This window comes from Schistocerca americana, chromosome 7, assembly GCF_021461395.2.
Source record: "Schistocerca americana isolate TAMUIC-IGC-003095 chromosome 7, iqSchAmer2.1, whole genome shotgun sequence".
Taxonomy (NCBI): domain Eukaryota; kingdom Metazoa; phylum Arthropoda; class Insecta; order Orthoptera; family Acrididae; genus Schistocerca; species Schistocerca americana.
In genome coordinates, this window is record NC_060125.1 from 152881251 (window position 1) to 152892483 (window position 11233).

An 11233-nucleotide genomic window follows, 5' to 3' on the forward strand; every position below is an offset into this window, starting at 1 on the left:
CGATGTATACTAACGGACCGCGGCCGATTTAAAGGCTACCACCTAGCAAGTGTGGTGTCTGGCGGTGACACCACAGTCTGCGTCACAGACGGTGCTCATACTGATTTAAAAACTTAGGGAGATATTCTGTCCACTGATACATCTGATTGGTCTGTGTCTCTTGTAATTTCCACGCAGTTCTGAAATCCCTGGGTACTTATCAACAACTCTGTATTATTCAAGTAAGGAAATTGAATGCCAGAGCTGGCAAGCTGATTGTTTGAAAGTTCCGCCTTTGTCTGCCACTGCATCACATATTTCAATAATCCCCACTTTTTCTTCACACCCATCCTCTGTACACCGCATATTACCTCCAGTGAGGCGGGTTTATATCCAAGTTTGGGTTTATCGTAATTTTTGAGTATCGATTTATGAAAACACCAGCACACGTGCTTTTTCGACGTGGACTGTATCTCTCTCCCCCTTCTCCTCCCTCATCTCTCTCTCTCTCTCTCTCTCTCTCTCTCTCTCTCTCTCTCTCCCTTTCCTTCCCTCTTTCCCCTAGCCGTATTTAAGATATTACGCTGTCTTTAAAGGCCTCCTTGTCGCCAGGGCGATGGATATTTACCTCCCTATATTTCACTTGAAAAAAAAAAAGTAAGTTACACGGGGGAAGACATGCGTGGAAATATGATACATACAGGGTGGCCCATCTGAAGTTTCGGATGAGATTATCTTGAAAATGATTGAAAATGAATGAAAGAATTGGTGCGCATTTTTTATCGATTTGATGCAACTTTCTCGGATCATTCTAAATAAATCAGAGTTCTTCCCCAACTTGAGTTTTTCTCGATTTCAGCGCCATTTGTCAATGGTTTAAAAAATGTTTCAGACAAAAATTGATTACTATCTTATGGAGAATCCGAATCTGCAATAACAAATGGGTGTTTCCATTTAAGATTTAAAAGTTGTCCCCCTACCCACCCAAGGGGGTGGTGGCTGGGGTCATGTGTAGCGTCATTTCATGTCCTTCTTTGAGCTTACGAACTTGTATTACGCACTATTTTTACCCGATTTGTAGTTTTCGAAATAATCTCATCCGAAACTTCAGATGGAACACCCGGTAAAAGGAAACAGATTTGTTTCAGCTGTTCGTATACGTTCTGCTAAGGAACCACAAGAAAAACTAAAGCGCAAAAGCTTTATATTTTGTATTTTAAACAACGTCATCCGTCCTTTAATGTAGGGTGAATTTGAACTTCACCGGAAAAGATTAGGAAGTTCTCAGGGACACATCTTCACCGGTGGATCATTACAAAGTAATTGTATTTCATTTGATTTCTTACCTCCATTTGTCTTTTTCCCGTATTTGATTGAAAAATGTTTGTGGTACTCAGCAAATGGTACCGCAGATGCCGACCGCGTGTGCTGTATCTCTTATTTGTTTCATTCACACACGGTACCTGGTGCCGACGACAGTAACGCCACCTTCCTCTCAGTGCTCTGGTTTGCTTTCGGTACTGCTTGGTTCTGTCCTGGGTTTTTGTTTCCAGCAGTATTAGTTACACGTTTACATTGATACACAACGGGCTGGATTCGTTTACTGATGAAGAATTGGACAATATGCATATCATGTATCGGTTCAGTGAATGCAGTGGAAGAACATGACTGCGACACTATGACGAGCTATTCCTGCAGCGACATCACAGAGTATGTATTTCATCTGAGGGCTTCTGCAGAGTCCGTGTTTTGTGGTGTACGTTTTGATGACTGCATTTCACAGGATCTTTCGCTGTTATGAAGGTATTTCCACCGAAGCGAACGTAAGTGGGGTTACTGCGTAGATCATAATTACATTACTGCTCAGTAACGATGCACCGGAGACCACGTGAACTTTATACCAAAATACTCAGAAAGAATCTCTGAAAAAGTTCCGAAAATTTCCCGCTGGATTTGGGCTTCACCCTGTACAAAAAAAAGCAGTGGATAGTTTCTGAGCCCGTATCAGGCATCGTAGCTGACTGCGTGAGATTTCTTTCATTTGTCTGCATTTGCATTTCACATTTCAAATACCATCACCTATTCTTGAACCCATGCCTCTAACAATGCAGGTACTGATGTATCCATTCCCCTGTTGTGGCGTAAATGAAGCCTATAGTTTGTATGATACATCGAGCGAAGTTGTTCAGTTGTAAAGGCACTGGAGCTATATTTAGATTTAAGATTTCCTCAGTTATTCTAAATTAGTGAAAGGAAATATCACCACTTGCCGTTCACAATGGGCATAGTTTTAGCTTTTCTTTTTCTCTATATCTGAAACTGTTCTCCATTACTCCATTTTCAATGGTCCCACTGTCGTCGGGAAGTCAGATTATAATCTCCCTATATCACACATGAACTCACTGAAGAGGACTGTGATAAACGAAGTGGAAATGCGACTTATAGAAATCGAGTGCATTTTAGACATTGTAGTATCTGCAGGTACATCTACATAAATATTCCGTAAGCCACCATTCGGTGCATGGCGGAGGGTACGTTGTATCACTGCCAGTCTTCCCTTCCTATTCTACTCACAAGTGGAGCGAGGGAAAAACGATTGTCTGTATGCATCCATACGCGACCTAATTTCTCTTCTCTTGTCTTCACGGTCCTTCGTGAAATATACGTTGGCGACAGTATAATCTTTCTAATGTCACTCGGAACTGCAGATTCATTTTCTCAGTAATGATTCAAGGAAAGAACGTTGTCTTCCCACCAGGGATTCCTATTTAAGTTCACGGAGCATTTCCACAATACTTATGGGCAGTTTGAACCTATCGATAACTTATGTAGAAGACGCCTCTGAATTGGTTCGATATCTTCCTATAATCAGACCAGATGGGGGGGGGGGGGATCCGAAATACCCGAACGGTACTCACGAATGAGTGACACTAATGTTCATATGTGGTCTCCTTTCTAAACAAGGTACACTAGAATTCTCCAAATTAATCCGAAATCGACCATTAGTCTTCGCTATAACCAACATCACGTGCTCATTCCACTTGATATCGATTGCAGCATTACGCCTAGATCGTATGACGTGACCGTGCCAAGCGGCACACCACTAATAGTACTGTATTCGAATATTACAGGGTTGTTTTTCCAACTCATCTGAATTAACTTACATTCTTCTACGAAACTTCCTGGCAGATAAAAACTGTGTGCCGGACCGAGAATCGAACTCGGGACCTTCGCCTTTCGCGGGCAAGTGCCCAATATTCTTTCTTCCAGGAGTACTAGTTCTTCAAGGTTTGCAGGAGAACTTCTTGAAGTTTGTAAAGCAGGAGACCAGGTACTGGCGGAAGCAAAGCTGTGAGGACGGGGCGTGAGTCGTGCTTGGGTAGTTCAGTTGGTAGAGCACTTGCTCGCGAAGTCTACGGTCCCGAGCTCGAGTCTCGGTCCGGCACACAGTTTTAACCTGCCAGGAAGTTTTACCCTACAACTTGTTGTAGTGTCTGAGAGACCTAACACCCACAGGGAGTTATAAGGCCACAGGCTCCTGCGAGCTGAAGTGACGCGAAGGTACTGTGTGTGCCGCAGGCCCGAGAAGTACATCGAGACGTCTGAGCACGGCCTGGTGATCATCGCGGTGACGGAGGCGGACGCGGGCCGCTACGACTGCTGGCTGGGCGGGGCGCTGCTCTGCTCCTACAACGTCACCGTCGACACCCACCGCTGCTCGCCCCCCGGAAAGTCGCACGACTACCAGAAGATCTACTCCGACTGGTGCCACGAGTTCGAGAAGTACAAGACCGCCATGAAGTCCTGGGAGCGCAAGCAGGCGGTACGTTGCAACGCTCAGCTCCACCAGAGTCACTGTTCTTGTGGCCTTCAGCACCAAGACTTCTTTGTTTACGTTCTCTGTGCTAGTCCACCCTGTACACGACTCGTCATATCTGATGAGTCACCCTCTTTATTTTTGTGCAGCCTAGACCTGACTTTACAGTACTTACTTACGACTCACCTCCAGTAACAGATAAACTGTAACTTTATACCTCATGAAGTTCCTGTGCGACGGGGCGGTAAATAAGTGCGGTTGCAGAGTTCACACGAATGTGCATGTACAAAATGTTCGTTAAAAAAATGTTATTGCAAATTTTGGCTCTCAAATAATGCTGAGGGGATGGTTTCCACACTTGGTGCATTAGTATAACACTGTTTCAAACCCGTGCATTAGTTATAGTTTTTGAATTAATATTCATGAGTACAGTTTATGCTAGGGAACAAAAATTAGACCGTTATTATAGCAAAATCAGTTTTTCACGACACTGTTCAGTCACTATTTATTTGCATTCGCGCAATGAAATTACACTGGTGAGACGGTTTACAGTTTTACTTTAATAATAATTTCACTCCGAGCCTTCAATAGCAGTAATGCAGGCTGCTTTAAACGAAAATTACTCTATCAGTTCGAACAGAACCACAAGTCCCACTGTCCTATTTGTTCTAACAGTTTTGGCGCGAAATCACAGATCGCCACATGCTCACTTACGACGATTCGTAATTCGCACTCACACAAATAATCGTAGCCCTTCCAGTTCACCAAATATATGCTTGCAAACTTGCACTATTAAACAATATTCTTTGTCGAAATAAATCGGCGCGAAAAAGAATTCTCAAACGACTACATCGGCCACCCTCAAGTGGGGTTTCGCTCGCCATCCACCCTCCGGAACGACTGACGAACGACTGACCCCTGGCCAAGATGCCCGCTCGCTTACATAAGCTCGGATGTCTAAGGCCTGGTTATGCAAGTACCAATCTCACCAGTTAAGGTTAAATATTTTGATACATACATCCCTCGGCAGAAATAAGTACACCATCGGTAAAAAGTACATCTTATTTACTATGTTACATTAATTTCTGTGATTATTCTATCGCCCCATAAATCAAGTTTTAGTTTCTGTAAAATTTCACCATTTAGCGCACATTTGTTTGTTGACATCTGTGCTACAAAGTTTTAACACAGAAGTGCATATAGCACCGTTTTTAGACGTAATCTATAGCGATCTACACATTGCGCTGCTCAAAATCTTCATATCTATAATAATTAATTAATTATTGTCGATAATGTTAATAATAATTTGCAAACAATGAAAACTATTGCAAGTTAAGTGTATAGTACAATTTAACTAGTTTAAAATACGTGTGATGCCACCCAAAATATTAAATAGTGCCGTTCTTTTACGTCATGAATTTTCTATTGATTTTTATAAACAATTTTCCCTCAAACTTTGTTTATTGCTCTTGATGGGCTTAATTATTTATGGATCTTAACATATGACTACGGCACACGATCCGCTATGCCGAAACGTTTTTAATGAGTGCTCGCTCATCCCTGAAAGTTGTTATTTACTACTTTCATTAATCTTTCAGTATTCCTGTGTTAACCGATTTTGAGGTTACTATAACTGTTGCGTCTCCTGACTTGAAATAAAGATCGATCTTTCAGAAGGTGCATATTGCTGACCACAATCCACTGCCACATTGCTCTTCACCGTAAGTTACATAGTTTTGGCGTAATGCGCGAAAAAACCAAACGATGCCCCAAGATGCGGGCCACATGGTCGCCCGGCAGCAGAGACATCACACCGACCGTTGCAATCTCGCACAGGCGCGCCACGCGCTTCCGCGAATCACGCACCATGTCACGCGCTCGCTCTCCACAAAGCAATCCTTGCATACTAGACCTATCCATCTAGTAACGGGGTTTGTACCGTCACACCTGTCAACCTACTCATTCTTTTACTCATATTATGTCATTAATTAACTCTCTCCTCATTTCGATTCAGAACAGTTTCATTATTTATTTCACCAACTCATATGTAATAAGTAATTTGTATTCAGTTACTATCATTTGGATTTGATAAAGAAGAAATTGTTAATGTTACGAAATGGTTTCTAGATTGGTACCTTCAGCATCAACATGCTCCTAGGAGACGCTGCACACTCGAATTTCAAGAGGGCGTTTTGCATCACATTCAAGAGAAATCGTCAACGAGTACACAAGCTATGTCTTTGGCTGTTAATGAGTGGATCTGTAACACAAGCGATGTACTTGGTTAAGCCTGATCAGTTACTTGTAAAAGAAGAAGCGTAAGCAACATGATATCAAATGGTTGTAGCACGGAAACGCTACGTTTTCCGACATGGGTTCCAATTCAAAATATCATCTACTCACTCTTTTCTACACGTCCTAGATGTTTGCAACGGGAATTTCCGAACACATTGTATAGCGATGGGAGCAGTTAGTGAAAGACTGGCGTGTTAGGGAATTAATTTATGATCGTCATCTTGCTGTTAATTCGTGGGATGGGTCTTCCTGAGAGGCATGTTTAGAAGCCACACTACCATCCTGAACGAGAAGAGGGTAAAAAGACTGACCCATGAATATATTCAACCCATATATCGTCCGACAGGATGGCAAAGTCGATATGTCACAGTATGTTGCCGATTAAATCAGATAAGATTACTCTACTGTACTTACAGCATAAACGTTCTGGTAGACAGTAACTCAAGTTATCGACCGCAGACATGTATAGTAATATGCGACTTGGGAACGCAATGTTTCAACGTCGTCACTGAGGCGATAAGTGAAACAAAGCAGACAGATAAATTACAGCTCGAGGAGTAGGGAGATGAATACAGTTTATGTTGGAAATGGAGAGATAGCTGCGAACCTTCAAATACATGAAGCAGAGTTGGTCATCAAAAAATTAACTTCTTAAGCAATTCAAAGTATTTACTTGTTGTTGAAGTGAGCGGCGTTGACTCACTGCCCTTTGAATCGTCGCGAGGAATAACTAACGGTGATCAGTGCATTTGCTTTTATCGTGAAATATAACTTGAATTCTATGATTGGCTTGCGTCTCACAAACTCTCAAAAACCTAAAAATTTATTTCTCCTTGGATATTCGACAAGACAAAATGTGGTAGCGTCATTGCCAAATTCCATATGGGTAGGTGAAGGTCAAATGGAATTATTCTACTTCCCAAGTGTCATAAACTGAACTTTTCATCCAACAAAAATACTAATTCAGAATTTGTGACACCGTACTAGATCAAAACACTGGCTCCAATAATATATCACAACCGTGAGTGCCTGTAATTGCATCAAAGTGAAGTGCTTAACACACGATTGATGTGCTATGCATCGAATAATGAGATCTGTGATTATTGTACATTTTCATAAGGAAATCTCGTGGCGACTGAACTGAACGCATAACACCTTAATGATGATGACCTTAAAGAAAAGTTTCACCTTTTCCTAAGAGCGAAACGTCGAAATCCCTTGAAAAAGGAAACGGTCGTCGTCGTCTCTCAGACTGCCAGTGCCGACAGCCAAAAATGTCTCACATGTTTATTGCCAGAAGACACCACATGACTAGATGAGACGAAGCATAATTTGATAAACACAAAGACAATGGTGCACAAAGCTTTGGTGAGTAGGTGAGGTTAGGGGAAAAGTCGAACAGTAGCCCTGAAAACTGTTTGGTGAACGATAAAACATCAATAAGTACTGCTCTTAATGAGTATTAAAGTCACCAGGACTCCCTTCGGCACTACCCAAATATCATATTGATCGATTACTGAATGCCTAACGCATATAAAATCAAAGCACGGTGTAATGCAGTCTTGGAGCAGGTTCTGAGCAGTACACTTCTTTACGTTTTGAGTTACCGTTCCAGGTGTGATTTATTTCACTACAAACAGAGACAAACTTCGACTTTTATAGTATCATGGTTACATAATTTCCACATCACCATAAATGTCATGCACTGACAGTTCAGATCTATGCAGCTGCTCAAAAAATTCACCTCCATGGGGCTTGGGTTACGTTCCACAATAAACAGCGAACCCCTTGACTCAAAGCAGGATTTTCTTTTATTTCCAAAACTCAAAGACGACATTCGAGGACTTCGCTTTCATAGTTATGAAACGGTGCAAACGGAGGCGAAGTTGTGGCTCTGTTAAGAAAGCCAAACATTCTAAAGTCACGGTACCAATGAATTGGTATCTGGTTGTGAGAAGTATGTTCGCGCTAGGGTAGCTACGGTCAGAAATAATTACGTAGACAGGAAGAATAAGGATGTAGGATATCAGTAAACATTGTATTATTTAAAAAGCCTGAAGAGTTTACACATAAAAATTATGGGACATTACTTTTCAGCTCACTCTCGTGTTTTCTCCGTGATTCATCAAATTTTGTTATTTCTGATTCTTTCAGGTCTTCTTTCACTGCACAGATCAATTATATATTTTCTGTTTTACCTTTACTGGTTGTTTTGAAGAATTTTTGTTTATTTATTTTGCTTGTGTAACATGATGTTGGTGTATAACACGACCATTATGATCAGTGATAACTGATGACATTTGTGTGATTTGAATTACATGTATTTTTAATCACAAATTTCATCTTTTATCCACAGCAATGTATCACGGGGCAGAATGACAGTAATCAGAACCTGCACACAAATGAGATATATCCGAGGAGTCCGCTGGTGAGGTAACTCCCAGTGATAGAGGGCGGCGCAGTCTCCAGCGAGAGCTGATCTGATCTGATCGGCAAGTTTACTCATCACCGCAATAATATAAAAAGTGAAAAAGTGACAATTGTGGACCGTTTGCTGGAGGATGTGGGAGTGTTTCATAAGTGAACCGTATGTTTGTGTAGCTCTACATGTTCCACGAACGTGACGAGGGAAAGGACGACTTAAAATTGTTATTTTCATTACAACTCTGTGCTTAGGTATGAATCAAGGACAGCCTGCTCTGATGCTTCGGAGTAAATCTGTGATATTCAGTGTCAAGCTCTGACACTGTGATATAACGAACTTTTGTGAGACATTAAAGTGTGCCTGAAGAAAGAATGGACACAATTTTGTACTGCTTGTGTAGAAGGAACAAGCAAATGTCTTATTTTATTTCGAAAGGAAGGACCACTTCACATTAGAAATGTTCGACCCAGCAATAAGTGCTAAATAACGTAAAATCTCTATCATCCTCTTCTCCTCCTTAAAATTTCATCATCCATAAGCAAATTCCATATATATTTCTATTCCACTTTTTCTATTTCCAGCTTTCGTCGCATTCTGCTGAATATCAGAATCATAGATAACCTATTTCATAGCAATAACATTTACTTTCTTATACTGAAAAGTTACTTCTTACAAATAATAAAAGTTGTTTCAAACTACCTTTCATTTCCCAGTGACAAGAAAATGAAAGAATCTGTACATATCTATGTATAAAAACTTTGTACATATGATAATAAAGTTAGTAACAGCGTTCTGTAGTTTGACATTCGTCGATTGTGAAAAAAAAAAAATTAATTGTGATACCAAAAACGTTAGCTCTGGTGTTGTTAACTACCTTTTATATTTATTTACTTCTTTTTTTCACATTAGGCTCCACGATCTCTGAAAGTTTGTTAGGGATTAAACCAATGGTTTCAATAAGACAGCAAATTTATTGTCAGAGTTTCAGGTTTACTGATGCTTCATAGAAAAGTACACTGATGATGCAGATTTGGGATTTTTTTTGTACAACAAATTAAGCAGGTTTGTTTAAATTCTGTATGTACTTTTTGTTCACACCTGTTAATGTTACATTGGTATGGTAATGAAACTATTTTGAAGAAACGAATGTTGTGGACAGACTAACAGAAATTTTTTTAAGATTCTTGGATTTATGTTTTGAAAAGAGTTCACAGTGTCTTGTGGGCCACACTTTTATCACATTGTCCAGTATTTATCGAGAACTGCTTTTCCTCTGCTGTTGCCTGTGTGTTTATCGAAATTCATTTTCCACTGCTGCAGAATGCCTTTGAATTACACCACTGTGATGAAGTGTATTTCTGAAATTTTAATATAATCCTTGATAGTACATTATCCTATGAGAATATCCCGTTCACGAGAGTTACCATAACGTTGCAGTTTCTAAGAAAACTTTCGTAATTATACCTCAGCTCCTGCACTTGAACTTTAACATACATTTTCTTTCGTGCAACCAATGTCCACTGCTATTACAGCATTGATACACTGGCGCTTTTTTAATTTGATTTACAATGAAAGACAAACTGATTTTCACATATCTTGTAGGAATATTTCATATTAAAATATGACGTTTGATGCGTTTCTAGACTGCTGTTATCAGGACTAAGAGTCTCGGGGTAAGAGTTGTAAGAGTACTAACGATGTTGCAGGCACTAAAGGAACTTCCTCAGTCTACTGTTTGACAAAAACCCACAACCAAAACTATTTCAGCCGTTTCCTTTGCATGTTGTAATTTTTTCCAGAATAATGATATTAATTCTGAAATTCCATTCTAAATTTATATTTTACCCCATTTATCACAAGTCTCTTACTTTTCGGTTCATGGATATTTTAATCTTGCAATATTAACTACATTTGGATTTCTTGATTTGAACTTCAGTAATATGTACACTCCAAATTTGATTACTTATATCACAGATTCAATAATATGAACATCTGTTAATTCCTAACAGTGGAGGTTTGTTTTTCATTTGTTCTAGCGAAGTAGAACACAAATATGGGATTGCAATGAAGAGGTCATTAGTGGAGCAATATTCTGAGATCTAACTGAAAAGAGATTCTAATTGTTGTGTCTGTGTCTCTGGCACAAATACAGATCTAAAATATGTCCAAAATTTCGCTTCAGAAAATAAGGATTTATCGCTGAGTTTTTCAACAATTTTGTTTGTAGTCACAATATTGAAAGGCAATACATAAAGTACCAGTTTCGAATGAATCTGATTTTTAAATGTGTACATACATATATATTTTAATGACAACAGTATCACGGCTCATTCTTACTGTTTCGTGTCAGCTAAACATGGTACACTATTCTGAATGCACTTGCTTGAGACACACATTCCAGTCAATTAATTTTAATTTTCTTTTATTTGCTATGTTGTTTTTCACCTAATTGATATGAAAAACAATGGTAAATGACACCATAAAGGAATTTTTACTACAATCGTATCTGTTATTTCTGTATGTAAAATGGATCACTCTTAAAGTGACCACACACACACACACACACACACACACACACACACACACACATATATATATATATATATATATATATATATATATATATATATGAAAGAGTGCATCCAGTGATGAAATATAAAGTGTTCTTGGAAAGGAAAGTATCTGATGGAGAAGAGTGCCTTTAGTGATAGATAATG

General features: G+C 39.6%; 1 protein-coding gene across 1 annotated transcript in view; it reads left to right on the top strand.

Annotated features, from left to right (window-relative positions):
- LOC124622010 (semaphorin-2A-like) overlaps positions 1-9341 on the top strand; it is a 766524-nt gene extending 757183 nt beyond the window's left edge. Inside the window, exons 13-14 of the mRNA XM_047147562.1 lie at positions 3559-3802; positions 8448-9341. Of these exons, the coding sequence (XP_047003518.1) occupies positions 3559-3802; positions 8448-8528 (325 nt within the window). The 3' untranslated portion in view covers positions 8529-9341. The remainder of the gene's footprint in view (positions 1-3558; positions 3803-8447) is intronic.
- Positions 9342-11233: the final 1892 nt, after the last annotated feature.